Source organism: Schistocerca serialis, chromosome 11 (assembly GCF_023864345.2).
Source record: "Schistocerca serialis cubense isolate TAMUIC-IGC-003099 chromosome 11, iqSchSeri2.2, whole genome shotgun sequence".
In the NCBI taxonomy this organism is placed as follows: domain Eukaryota; kingdom Metazoa; phylum Arthropoda; class Insecta; order Orthoptera; family Acrididae; genus Schistocerca; species Schistocerca serialis.
In genome coordinates this window covers 138000482-138028215 of record NC_064648.1, presented here as the reverse complement: position 1 = coordinate 138028215, position 27734 = coordinate 138000482, and the positions used below count along the sequence as shown (strand labels likewise).

The following is a 27734-nucleotide window of genomic DNA, read 5'->3' as shown; positions in this document are numbered from 1 at the left end:
ATCAACACTTTGAAGTCTGGAAACAAACAAACTGAAAGGCATTTACTAAAAAACATCTTAATACACAACTAAATTAAATTACAATTTTTTATAAATAATTTGTATACGTAATTGGCTTTCGTGTGAAATGGTTCAAAGCATTCTGGGATGCACAGCGCAACATCACACACTGGACAACAGTATGTTGTTTCTTTCCTTTCCCACACTCCAGTTTCTTTTTTAGCTTTGCTACCAGACACTTTACACCATCTCCACGGCCTCGCTTTGCTGTCAGTTGGAGGAAATTGTTTTCCAAAATGTCGCCCAGTTAGTCTGTCGCCTGCAGTCGAAGGGTCCCCCCCTACTTGTTCCTTTCCTGCTATCGTGGCCAGTGTTTCTCCAGAAACACACATGAGTTTATCTGCAGGACATGGTTGCCTGTGCAGCATTTTATACATAATATAACTGCTTACTACCCCCCGAACGAAAATTCTGTAAATAAGTAAGTCGTATCTAGGACTTGCCTACATGTTTTGTATTATTTACAGTCTGATATGTCACGTTAACGAATTATTTTTTTGAGTGATGTAGTGGCAATTACTAATTATTCTTACAACTTTCAAATAATTCAAAATGAAATTCACGCTTTACTTCAATCCTGTAGGCGAAATTTGTAACTAATTTCCGAACACCGGCTTTTACGAGATTGCTTTACGGAAAAATGTTTCCAGTTAACCCACAATTTGTACCGAGCAATGAAATGTATATTCACCGATGTTATGTGGAGGAGGTTACAATTTAATGTCCAGTATCCTCTGCCAATTATTTTGGAACGAGGTAGACCTTTTACTTTCTCACTTACAGTGTCACGGTCGGAAAAGCTGACAGGGGCTGCGTCGTAATCCTGCACAGTTACTCACACCCCGCTGTGGTGTGGAGTCTGTCAGGCCTCGAAGCCGACACTGGCGAGGCGTGCGTGCAGACGGCTTCCGTGTCCAGACCTGCAGTCAGATTTTGCAGGGCGCCACAGAAGGGAGTCGCGCCTTCTGAGTCAGTCTCCCTTAAAACACAATTAAAATGTCCTGCGCTGACGAAGTCGCCTTTTGCTGTCTCAGAAAATACGGGACTCGATGGCTGAAAAATCTCACCCTTGGAGCTCTCTTGTTTGATGCGGAGGGAGTGCAGAGGTTTAGAGAGGTGACCACATTCGCAACGCCTTTGACAATGCGTCCTCCAGGCTCTTTTTCTACATCTTTTAGTTACTGTGTTCGTGAAGAGTTACTCACCGCAAAAGGCGCAAAATCTGCATTACGAAACTCTCCACTTGGCCGGTGGCCACCCGAGCGAGAAGCAGAAGGCGTACTTCTGCGCATGCGCGGGCGTATCGAATCCCTCTGCTGAATCTGTGATGCTGGCACCGTTTCTGCCTCCAGACGGCTGTCGCACTGGACCTGTACCGTACGTTTTTGGCAGTTCGGTCACTCTCTTAATAGTAACTGGTTCCAGAACAGAGAAGCGTTCCGTTCACACAGCTAGGCCAACAAATTTAATTACCATCAACGTTCATGTCCACTGTAAGGTACAGTGACTGTCACAATGTATCTGTGAAAATATATCATTTTAGATGTTTTAAACAGGTAAATGAAGTCTAAACATGAAGATGAACAATCTTCAGGGCCAACATTTTAATCAGAGTAATTTGTTTTGCAGACAAATGACATATACAAATTACACTGAAATCGGCCTGCTCTCTCGCAGGCGAATTGTTCGATATACTGAGTAGCCTCTAATTCGCATCGTGTAGCGTGTGCTTCGCATACACACATTTACCAAAAGACATGGGACATCCTGATTAAAAAATAGTCCGATCGTGCATGTGTAACGTCAGTCCCGGATGGTGCGTAAATATTTAAGCGGAATGTCTCAGCGACAGAACATGCATTTGCACGTCTGCTGGGATAAAGTTGGACGGTTTCAGGTGTAAACCCATCCCTCAAAAGAACTGCCGTAGCGTTGTTTACTTCTGCATGGATAGTAATGACAGCTTGAAAGTCAGCTGATGTCATTGAGAGACTTGCTGCAAAAATAAAACATTACATGTATTAAATCATCCAGAGCACTAATTTTAACAGAGGTTGTTATCGAAATAATGTTTAGTGTTAGTACATAGTGGATTGCCATTAGACAGATGTAGCGTGCTGTGACGTAACTGCGAAACTGCTGGGAGGGCGAGAGAAAATATCTTTGTAATACTGGGACATTAAATGGCAGCCGGACACCGGTGTCTGCGATCATCACCGACTTTGAAATTGTTGAGTACAACTGGAGCAGTAATCGCTAAACAGTATTACAGATTTTATGTCGGAAGTGATCGTCCTGATTTAGTTTCGGCCCCCCTGTCGTTTGGCCGGTCTTTTCTCCGCCGCCGTGGTCGGACCGCCCCTACCGCCTGCTCCCGCCCCGCCACGTCATCTGCGCATGCGCGGCCCTCTGCCGGATTCGCTGCCCGCATTCTGCGTCGCTCCCCCACCTGCGAGTTTCCCATCGGCGACTGCGCCGGCCGTCTGCGCGGGCAGTCTGACGCCACCTGTTGCTGTTTGCACGTGAATAACAGTGTCGTAAGCGTTTCTGCCTTACAGACAAGACCGAATGTTTACACGGGCTTTCGTTACGTAGAGAGTAATGCAACATGTTACAGATATGGTGCTCTTTCCAGAAACAACTGTTTCTATGGCGTCATTTTTATCGATGAAATTCGGATCTCGGAAATTTCTTTGTTGTCTCGTGATCTGGCGTGCGCAGACGCGCACTTAAACGAAAACAAGTGCTGTAAACTCATCGCTGTGAAACTGGGCTTGAAACGCATTTGGTCGGTACACACCTGTCTGAAGCGTATTTCACAATGCTCTTCAACTTCTTCCACTGATACCCGCGCTGTTAGTGCTGCAGAGGAAAGGAAAGCTGAAGGCTGTTTCTCGTCGCTCTTGCTAAGCACAATAATATTCCCTACTTATTTTGTATTTATGGTTACGGTCCTATTCGGTAACACTGTAACGGTCTTGTCATAGCTGATTCCCCGTTCTACCCTAACAGATTCGAAAAGTTCGGGTCTATTTGTCACTTGCAAGTCTAAGATGCTGTCTTCACGACTCGTTTCTCAGATTAATGGCCCGAGGTAGTTTTTGAGTAAAGCACTTCGATCAGTTTCTCACGATTCCCTGGCCCTGCCGTCAGTCTCAGCCATCTATGTCGCCCACTGCAGAGGTGGCAGGTTAAAGGTTCCACCTAAAACTGTAACGTGGCGAGGAAATGCACGCCAGATGTTCTCCGGGTTTCTTACTTTCCATTCAGAGCTCTTAATAGACGAGTAGTCCAAAGATATTTCTAGCATCGCTACTGCAACAGGAAAAGGCCGGAACAGCTGTGGTACTCAAACTACCCTCCGCCACACACCAGAATGTATCTGTGAAATTATCATTTCAGACTTTCCGAATCCCTGAATTATTTCAGAAAGGCGTTATCTTGTGAATTTTGGAGCAGTTTTAACACAATGCGGGATGCGTTACATTTTATCTTCATTTGCACAATAGACACGACTTCAGATCTGGTGCAGTTATTGTTTACAAGTTTGAAGATAAGGATTCACAGTATTCAGGACCAATATTTTAATTTCAGTTATCTGTTTTGCAAACAAATGGTATGTATAAATTACACTGAAAACCACCTGCGCTCTCGCAGGCGAATTGGTCACTGTACGGGCTAGCCTGGATTTCGCATCGTGTAGCATGTGCTTCGCATACTTCCGTTCAAAATTTAATTTTTACACATTTCTGTCGCACTGGACTGAGATTTACGTATTTCGATAACAAAATAAATTTTAGCAATTTCTCAGATACCAACCACACACTTACAAGCACTAGTTTAAATAAATGCGAACACGTTTCAAAAGCCGGCCGAAGTGGCCGTGCGGTTAAAGGCGCTGCAGTCTGGAACCGCAAGACCGCTACGGTCGCAGGTTCGAATCCTGCCTCGGGCATGGATGTTTGTGATGTCCTTAGGTTAGTTAGGTTTAACTAGTTCTAAGTTCTAGGGGACTAATGACCTCAGCAGTTGAGTCCCATAGTGCTCAGAGCCATTTGAACCATTTGAACGTTTCAAAATATATGACGTCTGTTTGGACAGCAGATGTCTGCCGTGAGTGCTATTGTGTTTGACGATGCGAAGAGCACAGATGGAGTTCTGGGCTGTTCTCCGTCTACTGAAGCGTGCCATACCGTTCCAAAGTGCCGTAATAGCAGAGTGCAACAGGTGAATGGCGTTAGGCGCGATCCGAATTTTGGGGAGTCGCCGTTTTTTTAGGACGCTCTAGCGCGGTCACCACTCGCCGTCAGAAAATCACTGCTGATTGCCGCATGTTGTAGAAGAGTTTGTCCGATTTAATTTTGTGTTGAGTTTTCAACTTTGAGAAACACGTAGTCTTTGTGAAATAAATGAAAATCTGAGAAAAGTCGGAAAATTTTGAGGCTTTCGTTGTGAAGTCGACTTACTACAGGGCAGCAAGCACGAAATTTGGATATAGGAGCACAAAACATGTGATTATGGAATCGCTGAGGAAAGATCTGCCGCAGTTTCTTAGCAATTGGTATTTTTGGTCATTGCACGCAAGGTGGCTGTGGATAGTTACTGCTAGATATTTTACGGTAGGTGACTTATTGTTTCCAGCAATTTGTGATCATCAGTGTAATTGTACAGTAGTGGATTTCTTTTCCTGTGTATGCAGAGTGTATTACATTTATTTATGTTGAGGATCAACTGGCAGAGCCTGAAGTATTCATCAATGCCGTGGAGGTCACTCACCAAGTCAGTACTGTCTCCTGGCGCCGCTGCTTCCTCACAGAGAATGTTGAGGAGCTTCCGTGTGTAACGCCGCCACATGAGGGCCACAGAAGCTCTTGTTCAGAATGCAGTCTGCCGCTTTGGTCACACATGCACGCACGGGGATGCCAAGTCTAATTGTATCACAGCAGACAGGTCTGCTTCGAAAGCGTGTACAGAGACGCAAAAGTGTACTTTGGGAAACTGCCGAATAATTCCAGTGATGACTGCATGTCTCACGCGATTGAGTATAATTCCTTGAGAGATGGTAGTTTGTTCTGTAAGAGCAGCAAGGGAGGTGTTTAGGAGTCTAATGATTTTCGGTGGTTCTTCAATTCTCTTTATTTGAAGGTGAGGTGGCAAGAGGGCTGCAGATGGTGTGAGCATGATGTGGTGTGAGCACTGCTACCAATGTGACATTACAATTAAACATGAAAAGTACTTATGTGGTACACGCACAGAAGTGAATTCAGTGTGAAATCTGAAGATACATTCTAAGTGAACAGCTTATATGCCAGTAATATGAGAATGGTGCAGTTTGCAGTGATGTAATGTAGCAGCATAGACACTGCTAGCAAGTAGTTTGCAGTAATTCGGTAATGTAGTGGACTGGTGCAACGAACTAACATTAACGCACAACAACCGGTATTCTCGCATTTGTGTCTTGGAAGAGATTGGGTGTTTACGTTTCGAAATACAGGCGGTTGTGAAAGACGTCGGCTGTATTCTTGTAAGCTGTTTGAATATTGTATGTGGGACGAGAAACACAAGAGAGGGAGAGAGAAGTGGAGTTTATGAATGATGGAGTATTTGTCAATTGTTGCTGAGCTTTTGCAGAAATTGGTTGTGAAATGTTTTACAGAGTGAATTCTGAAAAGGAAGGTTTGTCACGTTGGTTTACAGATATCTCCTGTTGTTGCAGTAGTTGTGGTGTTACTGGAGTAATTGTGTGGACTGCAAAAGGTAGAAATGAATAGAGAAAGCGATCTTTTTTTTCAATTTTTTATTTTAATATCATGTAGAATGAAGTGCAGGATGCCATTTCCTCTAGTGGCGCGTATTAACTCTGTGTTAGCATCCTGACGATCTCCTGATGGTTGTACCGCCTGGCGAAGTCCAGGGCGGTCCTCCCACTATCAGTCCTCACCCCCCTGTCGGCTCCGGCCTGCAGCAACGCAGCCGCCGCTTCTGCGTGGCCAAAGCTTGCCGCCCAGTGCAGCGGCGTCTGCCCCCACTGATCCCTGGCGTTGGGGTCGGACGCCGCAGAGAGCAGCAGCCGCACCACAGCCGCGTGGCCTCTCCGTGCAGCCCAGTGCAGGGCGGTCCCCCCGCCCCCGCCCCTCGCCACCACGTCCGCCCCAGCCGCGAGCAACGCCCGCACCACCTCCACCGCCCCATCCCCAGACGCCTCTACCAGCCTCCTGCCTCGCTCCTCCTCAGAAAGGCTCCTGCACAAAACATCGACACACTTACTCTCTACTATCGAGACACACACACCAAATGAAAGAAACTGTCACAGCCGCAAAACTGCCAACAATTCGGAATACACTTCTTCCGAGCGACAAGTCACAAATCTAGAAATCTCGCTTCTGCGATACGGGTTAACCAGCGTATTACAGACAGATGCACAGCACTAGCCCATAATCAAAAACTTCAGCCATCTCCCATTAAAAATAGGTGCACTCCATCCCGTAACAAATACATTTGGCACATTCCCTCATAGTTCACTCCACAGATCCGCCTCCTTTCACCTCGGCATGCAGCTGCTACCCAATCCTTCATCTACATTCAAACACACCCCTAAAACTACTTTCTCTGGGTACCAATCCCTTCTCTCACTTAGGAAGAAAACACTAGAAACTACACTCATCTGCAAGTACTGAAATACAATTTCCTTACCAGACAGCTAAGTGATTCAGACAAGTAACATGGAAATTTCCTGACATACCGACAAAAGATATAAAAGTCACTGCTTCGTACACAATAAGTCAGTCGACATATTTTAAATACAACAAGGGCACCAGGTCGACTCTCCCTGACACACAGACACACAGACACACACACAGACAGACACACAGACACACACACAGACACACACACAGACACACACACACAGACACACACACACAGACACACACACACAGACACACACACACAGACACACACACACAGACACACACACACAGACACACACACACAGACACACACACACAGACACACACACACAGACACACACACACAGACACACACACACAGACACACACACACAGACACACACAGACACAGACACACACACACAGACACACACACACAGACACACACACACAGACACACACACAGACACACACACAGACACACACAGACACACACAGACACACACAGACACACACAGACACACACACACACACACAGACACACACACACACACACACACACACACACACAGACACACACACACACACACACACACACACACACACACACACACACACACACACACACACACAGACACACAGACACACAGACACACAGACACAGACACACACACAGACACACACACACACACACACACACACACACACACACACACACACACACTACCCGCTGCATAATAACCGTCACAGGTGCTCATATAATCATGCATGCAACAAGAGATACATCCACTGGAACATTCATTTCCATCTACTTACAAACTTTGCAACCCACCATATGGTCTGTGGCAGGCGGCATCCTGCACAACTACTATATTCAGTCATGTTAACTTTGTGCAACTTTTTGCATTTTCTGAAAATTCTGGACACAAAATAAGTTACACACCACTACAGAAGGCGTAAAACTTTACATTTATACTTAAAAAGTTCTAAGTAAACTTAAAGTGTACACCAGCTACGCTGCTTCCGAGTAAAATTTCTCTTTCAGTAGTAGTACAAACACTTAAGCCGTAACTTTAGACCAGTCTCAAAAAAGTACTGTATTTCCTGTATCTAATGCAATGCATAAATTAGATCATGCCAGAAAGAAATCAGGTGCCTGTAAGAAATACAAACAGAGTGTTGATTCATTATCGCATGTTCACTTACAAATATCAAAATACTTGTATAGATCTGGCATTGCTGAACTTTAACCAATGTCGCGGGAACCTCTCCCCACAGTTGAAGGCTAATCCCAAGCGAGAGAGCCAGTAAGAAGCTCCAAAGACAATTGAAATACCAACTAGAAACTACAGACCTAATAAAACTGCTGCATTCAGTACAAAATAATCAATGTAGGTGGAGCAGCAACCATATGAAACAATAGTAGTAACTGGTACATATAAAAAGTTCTCAACTGACTGCAGTCATCTGCTTTTTCCGTTCCGCTCCCAAGTAGAGCGAGAGAGAAACGACTGCCTGTATGCCTCTGTACGAGCGACAATGCCTCTCACCCTATCTTCACACGCCTTGTCTCAAGTGTACACTGCCGGAACTAGAACTGTTCTGCAGTCAGCCTCGAAAGACGGTTCTCTAAATTTTCTCAACAGAGTTCCTCGAAAAGAACGTCGGCTCCCCTCCAGTGATTCCGATTTGAGTTCCTGAAGATTCTGCGCAATACCTCTGCGTCACTCTAAACTACCAGTAGCAAATCTAGCAGCTCAGCCGTCAATCCTATAGCTGTCTTCCTTTAATTCTACCTGTTGCCAATACCAAACACTCGAGCAGTACTCGAGAATAGGTCGCACCAGCGGCCTACATGCAGCCTCATCTACAGGCCAACCACTCTTTGTTGAAATTCTCCCAACAAACTAAAGTCTACCTCCCGCCTTCCCTACCGCAGTCCTCTCAACCTCGTTCCATTTCGTATCACTTTGCGAACTCTCGCTCAGACATTTAAGCGACGCCTCTGTGTCTAGCGGAACACCTCAACACTACGTGTCTGTTTTTCTTACTCACCTGCATCAGCTTACAGATGGCTGCCATTCGTCACACAAACTAGAAATTTTGACCAACTCGCCTTGTGTCCTCCTACACTCACTCACGACGACATCTTACTGTACACTAGGGGACAATCAGCAAACAGCTGCAGATACCTGTCCACCAGACCATTTATGTATACAGACAGCAACAGCGGTCCCACCACCCTTTTCTGGAGCACTCCTGCCTCTGGCGAACACTCGCCACTGAGGACAACATACTGGGTTCTGTCACTTAAGAGCTGAGGTCCACTCACATACATGGGAACCTATTCCACACGTTTCCATCTTCTTCAACAGTCGACAGTAATCCACCGTGTGAAATGCTCTGTGGACATGTACGAATATGTTATTCAGAGATGATCGACAAGCGCACCACATCACAGGAAAATCTGCACAATGCAAAGAATTGCGATCTTTGGGGTAAAAATGGCTCAGTCACCTCTGTTGCAATCACGGATTGTATTAAAGAGTCGGCACAGAGAGAACTGGGGGCTAATGTTGCCAGTCTCAAAAAGAAAGGATTGTAGTTTACACACAAGTCAGCCTTGCCGCTATTGGACGCATCAGAAAGGCGACCGAAAATAAACCACGCGGTTTGCCAGAGCCGCCAAGAAAGTGCACTACGAAATTTGGAGTATAAATCCATCATTGCAAGCAGTTTATCAAAATAGGTAATTTGATCAACCATAGAGACTTTTGTATGGCTAAAAACTAGTGCCGACATTACACAAATTAGTTGCCGTAAAAACAAAAAAAAAATTACTCGTATCACAAGAATGGTTGCGCTTCAATCCACCCAATCAAGGGGAACTTTTACCTCTTAGAGGAAACACAATGGAAGACCAAGTCTTTAATTGTCCGGTATAATTGCACCACATTTCGTTTATAATCGCTTTGGAATATATCCATCCATTTAGGAGGGAATTGTAGATGAAAATGCCTTTAGATGAACAGCTATTCGGTACTGATGTATATTCGTAATTTATGTAGCAACCTTGGCTTTTGATTTCTGTTCCTGTGTTGATGTAATTTACTCCACAATGTTGTGTTTCGGGAGATGGCTATCGTCTGCTGTCTCGCAGTGGTGCCAACTCATTTACCCAAAAATGAGCGCTGCCCGGATGGGCCTGCACAGTGCGTCGCCATCGATTTAAGGCGCGCGCCGCGGAAACGCCGACACGGCATTTCGGAACCGAGGCATATAGGAAAAGCAGGCCGGCCATTCCGGCCCCAAGCGAGTAAAAAACTCGCAGACGCCCTCGCGCGCCTTGACGTCACGGAGAGGAGGCTGCAGCGCCGAGCATTCAGTTTTGAGACAGCCACGAGCAAGGCTCGCTATAAGTGTGCCGTGGCAACATTGCTTTAACAGTGCTCGGACGACGACGGACGTTACGTATCACGTTTTTCCCAAGGATGAGCACTTGCGACGTGAATGGATGGTTCGATGCAAACGCAAGGACAAAGTGAATGCGGAAACTGCTCGTGTGTGGTCAGCTCCTTATCGGCCAGAAGATTGTGAACGGGATTTGAGAAATGAGCTTCTAGGGTTATCTTTAAGAAAGAAGTTATTACCAGCAGCAATCCCCTGCATAAACATTCCGAACTGGCGTGGACAAGAAATTGTGGAAAGCGGCGATGCAAACGAAAGGGTAAGACGTCTGCACATACATAACACTTTCAATGTTTGAAACTGAAAAATTACCGTAATACAAACGAATTCACATAAATGCAATGCTTTTTGACGCATTGCTATATTGCTTTACGGGAGTGAATGACTCGCTATATTGTACAGGCAATAAATAATGTTGCTCAAGTGTATTTGCTTTTCCTCCTGGATATAATAGCTACATTTGTCTTAGAAATAGCCGTTTCTTTAAGTATTCTCGATATGTTGAGTATTTTAAAGCTAGTATATAGTTAAAATGACAAAACCATCATATTTCGCGTAATTTGTTTACATTTACTTCTGTAACAATAGCTGATGCTGACCAGTTGACTTCGCAGCGTAGTGGTATGGTTTCTGACTCCCATCTTGGAGGTTATGGGTTGGTATACCTGTATTTCCTCTTACATTGTATTTTTACATTTTATCAAACTAGGCTATTGTAGCCGCTTATGCCGGTGATATTTAATCGCTTGTATCAATTGATCAGATTTTTAGTGAAAAATTAATGCAGTTGCATAGTACTTGGTCAAAAATTTTACGAGTAGTAGGCCCACTCCGTAAATAATTTTAGGAATAATAAAATTAAAATCAAATTCATTCCTTAGGGATCCGGAAGTCGTGCACAACGCTGTGGAGCAACAAGTTTGCAAAAGCGAGCTTTGACGGCTTTAGAAACTGTGGCACCGAAAAAAGAGAAAGTCGACCGAAGCACATGTACAGACTGCGTTCATGAACCCGCTGAAGTAGTGAATACGGATTTGGAAATTAAGGAACTGAGGGCCGAGATTGAACTTTTAAAAAAACTGATTACACAGAAAGAAGCGGCACTAGAAAATGTGATGCAGCCTTACGAAGTAAAACGAAAGATCTCCGACGTGTTCTTTCGCTGAAGCGGGCAGAAAAGTCATCTGACGTGAAAGAAAAAGCAACATTGCACAAAAGTGTAAATAGTGTATTGTCAAATTGTTTTACACTGGCACAAATAAGATGCATATTAAAATAAAATAGAAGGGTAAAGTGGAATTCAGAGGACACATCCCATGCATTAACTTTAAGAACTCTGTCACCTAAAGCATACACTTATTTGCGAAAGCGAAAAATTCGTTTGCCGTGCAGGGCAACCCTTCAGAAATGGACAAAGGAATTTAAATGCAGACTTGGTATTCTTGAAGATATCCTGTGTTTATTGAAAGCCAAGTCACACACTTTTACTACTCGAGAGAGACTAGCCGTTCTGTCATTTCACGGAATCAGTGTTGATGGCCGCATATGTTACGATTCGTCTGAAGACGCAGTAGTCGGACCACATTCCAATGTACAAGTTTGCATGATACGTGGGTTGTGCAAGCAGTGGAAACAACCAGTTTACTATGACTTCGACGCTGATGACCAGTAATTTGGTTCAGAACATCATTAAGGTAGTTGAGGAATTAGGAATTGGTGTTGTTACTGTGACATGTAATATGGGCGGGAAAAATATAAAAGTTTGGAAGGAACTGTCCGTCGATACAGAGAACTTATTTCGTAAATCAAGCAGACAGCACCAGGAATGTATGGGTTTTCTTCGATGTACCACATCGGTTAAAGTTATTACGGAACCGTTTCTTGGATACAGGCATTACGCTACCTGATGAATCCAGAATATCCAAGGCAGCTACACAGGAACTTTTAAAGCATCAGAAGAGTGACTTAACGGTAACACACCACATTACTGAAGCGCACTTAAACGTAACTCGACAAGCAAGGCAGAATGTACAGATGGCAGCGCGACTATTTTCACGACAAACAGCTCAGGCTTTGAAGTATGTTCTTCATGAAGAAGTTGAAAGTAATTTTATTGAACTCGTTAACGACGTCTTTGATGTCTTGAACTCTAGAGTTCCAAAATATGAATGCTCATCCCTGTGTAGTGGGTTTGGAATCAATATCTCAATTTGAGAAAATACTTTGAACCGATTCTTAGATATCTGTCCGGCAATGCGCGTTGGTGACAAAGAAAGAATGTTGCCTTTCCAAAAAGGTTTTATAACTACAATCTATCTTTGGTCTTTTCGAAAGTATGAAAAGTGTGTAAGTTAGCTGTATATTAACTTGTAGACTGAATCAAGATTGCGTGGAAAGTTTTTTTCCTAGGGTACAAGGATTAGGTATATTTCATAACAATCCTACACCTATTTAAGTAAGGAACGGGGTAAGTCTCCTTATACTGACAGGTAATGCAAGTGATATCTCTCTCTCTCTGGGAACACGCCAGTTACTAAAGAATTAAACACTGAGTCTTCCCAGTGTGACGTCGAGCCGGATCCTGCATCCTTAAGTTTCATTACCAGTGAGCTCTGTGTGTATGTTGTTGAAGAAGCGCCACTATGAGAAATCCCAGAAACTGTGAATGTGGAAGAAAATTAACTGACAGATGTGGTAGCAATGGGGGATGACTCTGTAATGTGAGATGTTCTTCCAGATGTGGTACAATACAGTACAGGTTATATTGCATTCAAGTGCCAGAACACTAGGCTTTCCAGCAGCAAAAAGTGAAGGAGATCATGCTGCAGACTGGATATCAATTACATCTCGTGGTGGTCTTTACACTCCAACGCCAGCATGGGAAAACAACAGTGTTGCTGTTTGAAGAAGAATTTGCTGCTTTTCATGGAAATGGAGTGTGTAAACAAAAAATGTCGTAAAGTCTCTGTGCTCTATTACAAAACAAAAGTTTCCTGAGGTTCATGAACCAGTTATTACTCTTTATGTAAAAACGAGAAAATTTGTAAGGATTATGCATCTCAATCAAGAAGCAAAGTTGGAAGCAATTAAGAAATGTGCCGCAAAGAGGAAGTAGTTATGGATTGCATCGTCGTCTGGTAAACGGCAGTAGAAACAGACTACATTCATATTTGCTTCTTCATCAAATGAGCGAGTTATTTTCCAACTTAATTATCATTTATTTACTGTTAATGTGTACAAAACCTGTCATGCCCCTTATTTTGACTTGTACAGATGCGTATCGAACGAAAGCAAAAGTAAAATGAACGAGTAACATGGCACCGAGTCTGTGGTGCGGCGCATTTGCCGTGTAAGCATACGGCTGCGCCGCGCCAGGGTCCTCGTCGTGACGTCACCGCGCTCCACCCAATAGCAAGCGTTTTCGCCTGAGTGCGTCCCCCCCCCCCCCCCCCATGTTTCGGAACATTGCGTAGAAGAACCTCGTGACGTGGCTGGGTAGGATGGGCGGGCACTCGCTAGCTCGCTCACTCACGAGGTTTCAGACACACGGTACTCCGCTGTAAACAAAACACGGCCAGGCTAGGCTACGCCACTGTACCAGACCCGTCCACTGTTTACTTGTCTGCACTGCAGAACTACCAAGCAACTGTGTCGTCTATATGCAGGTCATTCCTGGTACAATTTACGTTGCATGCAGACGTGTACACTAATGAGGCGAATTTACACTGCTACTTTTATATGGCGAATGTCAAAGAAATTCTGTCAAAACAGGAATGTCTGTCCTTCCCGTCGTCGTTCATCGCGCCAGACGCTTGCACGCATTATTAGGTCAGCAGTGCGAAGAGGCAGCTTCGACGTCTCACAGGGGACGAGGGCGAAGGCTGCAGCCGACAGGGCACTGGAGGAAGCCGCTCTGGCTGCGACGCCTATCCATTGGCACAGTGGCACCAGACGTACAGCCAAGGAATGAGGGGTCAGCAGACTAGAGTCACTCCCACCTCGCATTTACATTGATGCCACCCTTACCATCCGACACTCCACAGGGAACTCCTGAGGACGTGATTTTGAACGTGGCTTAAAATTTTGTCTTTCTGCGCTGTAGTGCATGGCAAACGATTCTGAAAATCGCTTCATCAGGTAGAATACTAACGGTCTTGAATTAACCAATGTATGATTTGGGACGATACTAAATTACATTGTGGGACCTCACTTCTTCCGCGGGGTGATTAAATGGAAATACGTATGCACATATTCTTACTAACATCCAGCCTGTTCTTCTAGAGGTAGTTCCGTGGACAAGCAACAGCGTATGTGGATCGAACACTGCCGCTGCCCAGGCCCTCCCCTGCTCGAAAGTGACCAATGAATGGAAAGTTTCCCGGCCGTTGTATGGGACGGAATGCTGTAGTACAAAGGCCAGCCAGGTACTCTCATCTGACTCAATGGATTTCTTTCTACGGGGAGCACAGAAAGATAGAGTCTGTCATGAACCCACTTATGTCAGATGATACGCGCCAGACCACACAACGACGTATCATCCAATGTAGCTTGTCCAGTTCATCTCCCTCTCTCAAACAGCCATTCCAAATGTGCCTAGCAGTCGATGGTGTGCAATTTGACTATATTCTTAATTAAAATGTAAAAACACAATTCATTAAGGAAAGTATTTAGTTTGTGGATGACAAGGCATCAGTTATTTTGAATACATGTTTAGCTTATTTAAAATCTATTCCGTCTACGTACAATTTCGAGTAGTTAATGATTTCTAATTGACAGCAGGCCTTTTGCGCTGTAGAACCACCCGGGTGCTTCCAGGCAGAGACAGGCTGAGCTGACAGAAGGTCATGGGATAGCGATATCTACACATACAGATGGCAGCAGTATCGCGTATGCAAGGTATAAAAGGGCGGCGGGTTGGCCGCGCTGTCACCTGTACTGAGGTGGCTCCTGGGAAAGGCTTTCCGACGTCTTGATGGCAGCACGACGGGTTTTAACAGACTTCAATTGCGGAATGATAGAGCTTGCCTATGACTTGATATTTTTAAAATGTACAGTATCCGATGTATCGACATAAAATAAAATACCGTTATCTGCTCCCCATGTATCGAGGAAAGTATGGATATATCAGCGCAAAATCATCAACGTGCCTGCGTGTAAAAATATGGGCTGCACGTTGTAACTACATTGCCGGTTTTAGAGCTGTTCGTTGGAGTATTGATTTATTATTGGATACTCTGTACATCAACAAGCTATCCCCCTCAGAGCAAGAACTGAAAGGAAAACGACGGATGTTCACGCCTCCCGACAACCACCGTGCAAGCTGCGGTAACTGCATGTAAGTGGCACACTGAAAGGTGTCTCGTGGGCCCATCGTTCCGTATCGTCACGTATCGGATTTGTCCGCAACACTTCAAGTCGACTTCCCTGCTTTTTCATTTCTGCAAACGCCAGCGACCCTGCAGCTGTAGCGCCAAAACTGTGAGGTGAATCTGAAAGTTTGCCATTTCTGTTGGTAGCGCTGGGCGCCGATTACGCCAGCAGTTCCCCGAGTCCACTGCAGCGACCAGTTTTGTCGTTTAGATTTTTGTTCATTTTCAACGTCTGTTTTTGAAGAATGTCGATGTGGAGAAAGAGCACACTAGTTTCGATAAAAATTGTTTTTTAACGCCTGTGGTGTGCTGTTTTTTCACATCGGAAATCTTTGTGTCATTCACACTGCCACCGCCTAGTGCAATCGCTGTTGTACGTTTGTGGCACAAGTGCTTGTTTCACTCAGTCAAAGAGAAAGATTGGACGCCATACAGTCGAAGAGAAAGGTTGGACGTGACGAAAACTCAAAAACTAGTAAGACTCCTTCACCCAGTGAAAATAAAATTATATCATACAACAATTTCAAAAGAACAAGGTATGATGTTGAAACTTCCTGGCAGATTAAAACTGTGCGCCCGACCGAGACTTGCCTTTCGCGTGCAAGTGCTCTGCCATCTGAGCTACCGAAGCGCGACTCACCCCCGGCCCTTACAGCTTTACTTCTGCCAGTATCTCGTCCCGAGTTCGAGTCTCGGTCGGGCACACAGTTTTAATCTGCCAGGAAGTTTCATATCAGCGCACACTCCGCTGCAGAGTGAAAATCTCAGCTTCCCACGCCCGGGTTCCCGGGTTCGATTCCCGGCGGGGTCAGGGATTTTCTCTGCCTCGTGATGGCTGGGTGTTGTGTGCTGTCCTTAGGTTAGTTAGGTTTAAGTAGTTCTAAGTTCTAGGGGACTGATGACCTCGGATGTTAAGTCCCATAGTGCTCAGAGCCATTTGAACCATTTTTGAAAATCTCATTCTCGAAACGTATGACATTTTATGAACGTTGCGAAAAGAATAAAAATAAAAATTCAAGTAGTCGATATTGTTTTTTGGTATCGATATATTGATACATCAGGGGGGAAATATCGCTGACATATAAATCAATACTTTTTCAAAATCGTCACAGAACTGAACATTCCGACATGCACAGTTCCAAGAGTGTGCCAAGGATACCACATTTCAAGCATTGTGTCTCACCGTGGACAACGCAGAAGCCGATGGCCTTCACTTAACGACCAAATGCAGCGGTATTTGCGAAGTAGCATTGTGACTGCTGACAGGAAAACAGCACTGCGTGAAATAACCAAAGAAATCAGTGTGGGACGGTACGACAAAGATATATGGGAGACAATGCAGCGAAATACGGTGTTAATGGGATACGGTAGTGGCCGACGTAGGCGAGTGTGTTTGGCAACACCACAACGCCTGCAGTGACTCTGCTGGGCTGGCGAGCATATCGGTTTGACGGTAGAAGAGCAGAAAAACTTGGTCTGGTGAGGTGAGTCCCGATTTCAGCTGGTAAGAGCTGATGGTAGGGTTCGCGTGTGGCGCAGACCCCACGAAGCCACGGACCCAAGTTGCCAACGAGGCACTGTGCAAGCTGGCCGTGGCTCCATAATGGTGTGGGCTGTGTTTACGTGTAGTGTACTGTGTCCTCTGCTCCAACTGAACCGATCCTTGATTGGAAGTCGTCATGTTCGGCTACTCGGAGGGCATCTGCAGCGATTTATGGACTTCACGTTCCCAAACAGTGGTGGAATGTTTACGGATGACAATACGGCACGTCACCGGGCCAAAACTGTTCGAGATCGGTTTGGAGAACAATTCGAGCGAATGATTTGGCCATCCAGATCGCCCTGCATGAATCCCATCTAACATTTATGAGACGTAATCGAGGGGATAGTTGGCGCCCAAAAGTCAGGAAACCCGCTACAACAGCGTTTTTGCAATTATGGGCGGCTATAGAGGCAGCTTGGCTCGATTATTTCTGCAGGAGACTGCCGAAGGCTTGTTGAGTCTGTGCCACGTCTGGTAGCCACTCTGCATCGAGCGTGAGGAGGTCCGGCGCGATGTCAGGACGCATCCCACGACCGTCGCCACCTCAGTGCACTGTCGCTGACGGAACTGCAGGTGCCTGTGTTGTTACGAAGGGCGACGCAATGTTCCTGAAGAAAAAGGCACTGCGGCGACCGCAGCCACTGCAAAATACATCAAAAGTATCCGCAGATGCGTATGCGGACAACCATCTGCTATATAAGGGAATGAAGACTGAAGATGTGTGCCGGGCCGGGACTGGACCCCGGGTCGGTCGCCTTAACCGCTTTGTCTACTTTGCACGACACACGGTCAGCCACTAACTTCCACACGTCGCCGTTCTTGCATCACAGCCTGTACTCGTATACACATTAATCTCCGTACAGGGGAGGTCACTGCAATTGAAAGTGATTGTCTGGTATGGACGGATAAATACGACAATACAGAGCTGCTGTTGTTAATTCACCTTCATCACAACAGCTGTAGCTGCCGCAGTGCCTGTTCGCTCTCAATGTCCAAAGGAACATTACATCAAGGCTTCTAAAGAGATTGGGAGACTCTAGCCAGGGAAACGAGAGGAATCACCTCGTGTCATATAGGCTGTCCAGGCAGGAGTCCCATCCATGAAGCTGTCAGGCGTTAGTTGCACCACAACTTTCTGTCACGGGTGAAGGGCACCAACTCCAGACTTACTGGAACATCAGCAGCAGCTGTTCAATGCATTGATTCAGAATCGGTTTGTCAATTCATGGGAAATATGGCCGATCGAAACATTAAATATCCGTAGTTTCCAACTTCAATTCTTTGACGTGGAAATTTCGATGCGGCACAAGACGGGAGGAGACAGGACGCGCCCTGACGCCACTGCACTGAGAACTGCATCCACAAGCCTACGAAAAGTCGCCGTTGACGTCACCTTAAACCTGGCCGTGTCCGTGTCCTGTCACTGGAGCGATTCTGCTTAGGATGGGGTTTGTCACCACTCTCATTAATCTTGTTCTCAACGTTCACAGTACTGTAAAATCCAGTAGAAGCCAAGTGTTGTCTTAACTGCAAGTGCAGGAGTTGAGCTTCACTCCTGTGAAGTCAGGATTGTTATTCCGGCGTTGCTGTTTTGCCTACAGTGACACCTAGGAGAGCGTGACGAGGCTGTCTCGTGTGTAACAATCTAATGGGCAAAAAGTTCGCCCATTTGTGGAGCTATGCAGATGCGAGAGGCTGACAACGACGATGATGTAACAACGTGCCAGTGTACGGAAACGAACGGACGTTTAAATATACTGAAGAAGTAGGAGAAAAGAACGAAATCAGTGAGAGATTTTCATGGGTTCTCGGCAGTGCGCCACTGGGACATTAACACTACTCAAACACACAAAGTTTCAGTGGACCGACAGATGGAACCTTCGTTTCACTAATTGAGTAACGAAATCCCATTATGACAATAGAAAGCCATGGGGCCCAAGGCAAGTAGATCCACACACTGCAGCTGACGTTTCTAGACAGTCAATCCACGAGATCCTTGACTCCCTGTAGAGGGGGCAAATCTTTTTCTAAAGTTCATTCATACATTTCATGCGCCATTTGAGTTACATTTCTTTCGTAACAACTTTTCGCCTTGACCACTTAGATCACTCCTGTATCTCATAACAGTTTGCTGCATCCTGCTCTGATTAATTTCAATGCCATGATGAATAATTCCAGTGTTGTCCGTCCTAGACCTGTGCAAGTGCTATTCTACTACACGAAGCACCTTCTTTTAAGTTTAGTGAGACCTTCAGTGTCAATTGAATCTCTGTGTTGCACACCTCTCAATTCACATTCAGACAATTTTTTTTTTCCGTAAAGTCAACTATCTATGTCCGCTACCATCAGTTACTGATTTCGAATAAGCAAAATGAGTGTTACAAAGCTCTTAAGGAAAAATTGCTCTCTAGTGAATGAAGAAACTGCACTCAAGATAACTGCCAAATTCCATCAGCTGCAAGCGTGGTTCAATGCTGAAGAGGTGTGCAGTGCTACATATATAACGTAGAAGCAGACATCCTCGGGGTAGTGAAGCAGCTTAAATCACTAAACAAAAGCAAGTCTATGAACCAGACTCTATACCAGCCAAGTCCCTTTCATAGTATCCTGATGCGACAGCTCCATCCTTAATCATATACAGCCATTCGCTCAATAACAGATCCGTACCCAAAGACTGGAAAGTTTCGCAGGTCACACCAATATTCAAGGAAGGTAGTAGGAGTATTCCACTAAATTACAGGCCCATATCGTTAACGCCGATATGCAGCAGCATTTTGCAACATATATTATGTTGGAACATTATGAATTACCTCGAAGAGAACACTCTATTGACACACAGTCAACACGGATTTACGGTATTCCCCTCTTGTGAAACTCAAATAGCTCTTTACTCACGCGAAGTGTTGAGTACTTTTGACAAGGGATTTCAAATTCCTTCTACATTTCCAAAAGGGTTCTGACACTGCACCATACAAGCCTCTTCAAATAAGTTAGCGTACTTATGGAGTATCGTCTCAGTTATGCGACTGGATTTGTTATTTCCTGTCAGAGGGGTCACAATCCGTAGTAACTGACGAAAAGTCATCGAGTGAAACACAAGTGATTTCAGGCGTTCCACGAGGTACGGTTATAGGCCCTCTGCAGGTCCTCATCTTTATATAACAATTTAGGAGACATTCTGAGGAGCCATCTCAGGTTGTTTGCAGATGACGCTGTGGTTTATCGGCTAATAAAGTCAACGGAAGATCAAAACAAATTGCAAAATGATTTTGAGAAGGTATTTGTATGGTCCAAAAATTGACAACTGACCTAAAATAACGAAAAGTGTGAGGTCATCCGATTGAGTGCTAAAACGAATCCGTTAAACTTCCGTTACACGATAAATCAGTCAAATCTAAAGGCTGTAAATTTAACTAAATACCTGACAATTACATTTACGAACAACTTAAACTGAAAAGAACACACAGAAAATGTTGTGCAAAAGGCTAACCAAAGACTGCGTTTTATTGACAGGACACTTAGAAAATGTAACAGATCTACTAAGGAGACTGCATACACTACGCTTGTCCGTCCTCTTTTAGAATACTGCTGGGCAGAGTGGGATATTTACCACATAGGATTGGCAGGATAGATCGAGGAAGTCGAAAGAATGGCACCCCGTTTTGTGTTATAACGAAAGATGGGAGAAAGTGTCACTGAAATGATACAGAATTTGGGCTGAACATCATTAAAAGAAAGGCGTTTTTCGTCGCGGAGGAATCTTCTGACAAAATTCCAAACACCAACTTTCTCCTACGAATGCGAAAATCTTTTGTTGACGCCGACCTACATATGTAGAAACGATCATCATAATAAAATAACGGAAATCACAGGTGGCATGGAAAGGTATGGCTGTTTGTTTTTCCTGTGCAGTGTACGAAATTGCAATAATAGAGTATTATTGTGAAGATGCTTCGATGAACCGTATGCTAGGCGCTTAAATGTGATTTTCAGAGAATCCATGTAGATGTAGATATGTCTCCACTCAGCCACACCCACAAGAGAACTGACCGGATTTCTTACTTATTGTGAGCAAGCACCATAGCTGTTATGGGGCCTGTGCACATCTTCACACCTCACTCCAACTTTCATTGTGTCCGATGTTTTCACCCACAATTACTAAGCCGAACCGCTAGAGGTCCTGACATACATTCTTTGTATTAAGATTTGCAATGGTCGCCACATAAGAAAGTGTCCAACAAAGTCTTTTGCAGGCAATTCAAAATATCTAAGCACACACACAGAACAAGCCATACCCACACACCTGGGGTTAATATCCCGTTGTTGGGTCTCTTACTTCTAATTCTGCCTACTCTTCCTTCAACGTATCTATTTTTCCCCACGAGACCATCGCTATACCTATATACCCAATGATTCATTCACATAATGTCTAGGTTTTGTTGAGTGGCAAAGCACTGAAATCCTGGTTTCACTCATATTTCTTTCATGACTAATTTGTAACATGCGTAAACACAATCAAAAGCGGCAATTACATTGAACACAGTAATAAACAGGGAAATAATTTTCCCTGATAACTGTAAACTCAGCGTTATCGAAAATTAAAAAAGAAATTGAATTCTTTTTTTGCTACAACATTTGGTTGACACGCCAGTTAAGTGGCAGTACAGGTGAAGGACTCGTGCACCTGCAGTGGCGCAACTCACCGCAAGCGAGAGACGGCTGCGTCATCAGGTGGCGGGGGAGTGTGTTGGGCGGGCTCGGGCGGCGCAGCTGCGGCGGGAGTCTGGGACTGGTCGCTGCGTGGCTGACGGGGAGTGGCAGGGGAGGGCCCGCCCCCTGTGGCTGCCGGCGAGCTGCAAACACAGAGAAACACTGCGTGGGCGGGTGGGCGTGCTCACACATGGGAGCCAGGCGGCTGCTTACTGCTCGGGGGACACACCGCAGCGGCAACAGATAGATTATATAATGGTAAGACAGAGATTTAGAGATTTTAAATTGTAAGACATTTCCAGGGGCAGATGTGGACTCTGGCCACAATCTATTGGTTATGAACTGTAGATTAAAACTGAAGAAACTGCAAAGAGGTGGGAATTTAAGGAGATGGGACCTGTATAAACTGACTAAACCAGAAGTTGTACAGTTTCAGGGAGAGCATAAGGAAACAACTGACAGGAATGGGGGAAAGAAATACAGTAGAAGAAGAATGGGTAGCTTTGAAGAATGAAATAGTGAAGGCAGCAGACGATCAAGTAGGTAAAAAGACGAGGGCTAGTAGAAATCCTTGCGTAACAGGAGAGATACTGAATTGATGAAAGCAGAAAATACAAAAAATGCACTAAATGAAGCAGGCAAAAAGGAATACATTCGTCACAAAAATGAGATCGACAGGAAGTGCAAAATGGCTAAGCAGGGATGGCTAGAGGACAGATGTAAGAATGTAGAGGCTTATCTCACGAGGGGTAAGATAGATACTGCCTACAGGAAAATTAAAGAGACTTTTGGAAAAAAGAGAACCACTTGCATGAATATCAAGAGCTCAGGTGGAAACCCAGTTCTAAGTAAAGAAGGCAAAGCAGAAAGGTGGAACGAGTATATAGAGGGTCTATACAGGGGTGATGTTTTCGAGGACAATATTATGGAAATGGAAGAGGAGGTAGATGAAATGGGAGATATGATACTGTACGAAGAGTTTGACAGAGCACTGAAAGACCTAAGTCGAAACAAGGGCCCTGGAGTAGACAACATTCCATTAGAACTACTGACAGTCTTGGGACAGCCAGTCCTGACAAAACTCTACCATCTGGTGAGCAAGATGTATGAGACAGGCGAAATTCCCTCAGACTTCAAGAAGAATATAATAATTCCAATACCAAAAAAACAGGTGTTGACAGATGTGAAAATTACCGAACTATCAGTTTAATAAGTCACAGCTGCAAAGTACTAACGGGAATTATTTACAGACGAATGGAAAAACTGGTAGAAGCCGACCTCGGCGAAGATCAGTTTGGATTCAATAGAAATGTTGGAACACGTGAGGCAATACTAACCCTACGCCTTATCTTAGAAGAAAGATTAAGGAAAGGCAAACCTACGTTTCTAGCATTTGTAGACTTGGAGAAAGCTTTTGACAATGTTGACTGGAATACTCTTATTCATATTCTGAAGGTGGCAGGGGTAAAATACAGGGAGCGAAAGGCTATTTACAATTTGTACAGAAAGTAGATGGCAGTTACAAGAGTCGAGGGACATGAAAGGGAAGCAGCGGTTGGGAAGGGAGTGAGACAGGGTTGTAGCCTCTCCCCGATGTTATTCAATCTGTATATTGAGCAAGCAGTGAAGGAAACAAAAGAAAAGTTCGGAGTATGTATTAAAATCCAAGGAGAAGAAATAAAAACTTTGAGGTTCGCCGATGACATTGTAATTATGTCAGAGACGGCAAAGGACTTGGAAGAGCAGTTGAACGGAATGGACAGTGTCTTGAAGGGAGGATATAAGATGAACATCAACAAAAGCAAAACGAGGATAATGGAATGTAGTCGATTTTTGTCAGGTGATGCTGAGGGAGTTGGATTAGGAAATGAGACACTTTAAGTAGTAAAGGAGTTTTGCTATTTGGGGAGCAAAATAACTGATGATGGTCGAAGTAGAGAGGATATAAAATGTAGACTGGCAATGGCAAGGAAAGCGTTTCTGAAGAAGAGAAATTTGTCAACATCGAGTGTAGATTTAAGTGTCAGGAAGTCGTTTCTGAAAGTATTTGTATGGATTGTAGCCATGTTTGGCAGTGAAACGTGGACGATAAATAGTTTAGACAAGAAGAGAATAGAGGCTTTCGAAATGTGGTGCTATAGAATAATGCTGAAGATTAGATGGGTAGATCACATAACTAATGAGGAGGTATTGAATAGAATTGGGGAGAAGAGGAGCTTGTGGCACAACTTGACCAGAAGAAGGGATCGGTTGGTAAGACATGTTCTGAGGCATCAAGGGATCACCAATTTAGTACTGGAGGGCAGCGTGGAGGGTAAAAATCGTAGGGGGAGACCAAGAGATGAATACACTAAGCAGATTCAGAAGGATGTAGGTTGCAGTAGGTACTGGGAGATGAAGGAGCTTGCACAGGACAGAGTAGCATGGAGAGCTGCATGAAACCAGTCTCAGGACTGAAGACCACAACAACAACAACTAACATTGCAGCAGTATTGCACATCTGTACTAAAAAAGTGAAAGAGAAATGTTCCAGCACACGTAGGTATAGTACCGATGTGGGAAAAACAGTTACTCTGATCGTAAGCTGTTCTACAGAAATAGTTATGAAGCACTGTAGCACTAGAAATGCGAAGCTATGGATATGTTGCTGCTGTCCTCTAACTGCAGCGTTCCTGACACTGGCAAAGGACGACGGTCTCACTCCTCGTCCTTAACCTCTATTTATGCATCAAGACGGAAGCTGAAGCGCCAAACAACTTTAAATTCTAATTTTTGCACACAGGTTTACAGCGACCAACACAGTGTGCGTAACGAGCAGCGAGCACTCGGCAGCCCTCGATGCATCCTGACACGTCACTCTGTCACGTAGAGCACTGAGCAACACATCTTCGTGCCGACACCAAGAGTGGCTCGTCCTATGTATATAGGCCTCTGTTGAGACACTCGATCGCGAGACCTGCATAACAACTGGTTGTTGTTGTTGTGGTCTTCAGTCCTGAGACTGGTTTGATGCAGCTCTCCATGCTACTCTATCCTGTGCAAGCTGCTTCATCTCCCAGTACCTTCTGAATCTGCTTGGTGTATTCATCTCTTGGTCTCCCTCTACGATTTCTACCCTCCACGCTGCCCTCCAATTTATTGTCCACGTTTCACTGCCATACATGGCTACACTCCATACAAATACTTTCAGAAACGATTTCCTGACACTCAAATCTACACTCGATGTTAACAAATTTCTCTTCTTCAGAAACGTTTTCCTTGCCATTGCCAGTCTACATTTTATATCCTCTCTACTTCGATCATCATCAGGTATTTTGCTCCCCAAAATAGCAAAACTCCTTTACTACTTTAAGTGTCTCATTTCCTAATCTAATTCCCTCAGCATCACCCGACTTAATTCGACTTCATTCCATTATCCTCGTTTTGCTTTTGTTGATGTTCATCTTATACTCTCCTATCAAGACACTGTCTTCCCTTCCACTGCTGTTCCAAGTCCTTTGCTGTCTCTGACATAATTAGAATGTCATCGGCGAACCTCAAAGTTTTTATTTCTTCTCCATGGAATTTAATACCTACTCCGAACTTTTCTTTTGTTTTCTTTATTGGTTGCTCAATATACAGATTGAATAACATCGGGGATAGGCTACAACCCTGTCTCACTCCTTTCTCAACCACTACTTCCCATTCATACCCCTCGTCTCTTATAATTGCACTCTGCTTTCTGTACAAATAGTAAATAGCCTTTCGCTCCCTGTATTTTACCCCTGCCACCTTCATAATTTGAAAGAGAGTATTCCAATCAACATTGTCGAAAGCTTTGTCCAAATCTATAAATACTAGCAACGTAGGTTTGCCTTTCCTTAATCTTTCTTCTAAGATAAGTCGTAGGGTCAGTATTGCCACACGTCTTCCAATATTTCTACGGAATCCAAACTGATCTTCCCCGAGGCAGCTTCTATCAGTTTTTCCACTCGTCTGTAAAGAATTAGCGTTAGTATTTTGCAGCTGTGACTTATTAAACTGATAGTTCGGTAATTTTCACGTCTGTCAACACCCGCTTTCTTTGGTATTGGAATTATTGTATTCTTCTTGAAGCCTGAAGGTATTTCGCCTGTCTCACACATCTTGCTCACCAGATGGTAGAGTTTTGTCAGGACTGGCTCTCTCAAGGCTGTCAGTAGTTCTAATGGAATGGTATTACATGCATTTCAACAGTACTTATCACTGCAAGCAAGGGACGCATCGCTTAGATGCCAGAACAGATTATGTAGCTGCAAAATGATTTTCATCTCCATGATTTTGTTCGTTAATGTAGCTGCTTATCTATGTGGCTCGATTACAGATTCGATGAATTTGTTCTGAGGAGGTAAAGAATCAGCACACGGCTGCTGTGGCTGTCAGTTAAGGAACATTTCAGACTACGGAAACCAGTGAGGAGAGTCAATAGGAAAGGATAGCATACTGATGGATTTAGGCTTATGGGGAGATATATGTACACAGATTTGGGAGAATAGGTGACACCCCATTCGTGCATACCTGTCTTCTGCTGGTGGCTCTACGATCAAGGCCATTAAGTCCACCAGGGCATGCGGGTACCGGGTCTTCGTCTCTTTCCAGCTCTGCGTCATCATCACCTTCCGGGTGTCGTCCTTCATAAGCGCAACGGCAGCCTGCAGGAGCCGGGGGCAGGAGTGCCTCAGTGCGAGCACGCCCAGAGCCGCCGCGTTCTCCAGCGCCAGATCCGCTACCGCTCGCTGCTCGCACGCGTCCTTCAGCTCTGGCAACCTGTAGGTGTGGGCGGCCGCCAGCAGCTGGGGGGCCATGTCGGGCAGCTGCTGCGGGGCCTGCAGGGTGTACGCGTAGGAGAGCAGCTGCCGCAGCACCGGGCCCTCCACGTTCTCCACGTTCACTTCTGACACACCGTTGCCGAACATTGACTTGAACACCGGGCTCCTGCTCTCCAGGACTGCCCTGTGGGCAGCCAGCCGCGTCTCCCCCGCCACCAGGGTGACCACGGCGCCGTCACCTGCGTCCAGCAGGGCGCCCAGGTCCACGGCCGCCGTCTCCTCGACTTGCTTCCTCGCTGCCATGGTTGCCGATTCTGGAACACAGCGCACTGATCAGCCTACTGTCCTCACACAGAATCCGAAATACTTCTGCGGCGCACAGGCGGACGTGTATTAAGCAACAGTCGGTCAACGTTGACCGCCGCAATCGAATTCAAACTGTACAGTGTCTTTGCTGCTTCAGACTGGTCCTACCGGTATATAGCTCTAAATTTTGAACAATAATCCTTTAAACAATTCCCTTTTTGAAACTTTCTGGCATATTAAAAGTGTGCTGGACCGAGACTCGAACTCGGGTCCTTTGCCTTTATCGGGCAAGTTCTCTACGAACAGTTGGTAGAGCACTTGCCCGAGAAAGGCAAAGGTCCTGAGTTCGAGTCTCGGTCCGGCACACTTTTAATATGCCAGAAAGTTTCAAATCAGCGCACATTCGGCTGCAGACTGAAAATTTCGTTCTGCAATTTCCTTTTTGTTTTGGCACAAATACTTAGCAGGTCAAGTCTCACAAGGAGCAGAGTCCTCGTTTTATTTTATTTTTATTTTTTCTACAGTGATATATTAACTGACACCGTTTTAGCAAAATACTAACAACGTCAGAAACAGCTATAGTAGTACATTTTTCAACGCATCACCGTTTCTCCACTCATTTAGGGAAACAACACTGTTTTATGACTGAAACTTGTGTTACTCTGCTCTTAACCGCAGTGCAGTATGCTACCTAGCACACACAGCTGACTAATCACCAGCTAGTAAAGGCCAAGCTGCCTTGCCATGAAATATTTCCTCAGAATAGTGGGTCCAGTTGGACCGCAGTTTCTCCTCAACCCTTCTGACATATTCCAACAGGACA

General features: G+C 44.9%; 1 protein-coding gene across 1 annotated transcript; it reads right to left on the bottom strand.

Annotated features, from left to right (window-relative positions):
- Positions 1-5914: 5914 nt before the first annotated feature.
- On the bottom strand, positions 5915-26908 carry LOC126426541 (ankyrin repeat domain-containing protein 2-like). Its single transcript, XM_050088444.1, has 3 exons — positions 26355-26908; positions 21812-21961; positions 5915-6194 (listed from the first exon to the last, which is right to left on the bottom strand). The coding sequence occupies exons 1-3, from the start codon at positions 26906-26908 to the stop codon at positions 5915-5917; spliced, it is 984 nt and encodes a 327-aa protein (XP_049944401.1).
- Between the last annotated feature and the right edge of the window lie 826 nt (positions 26909-27734).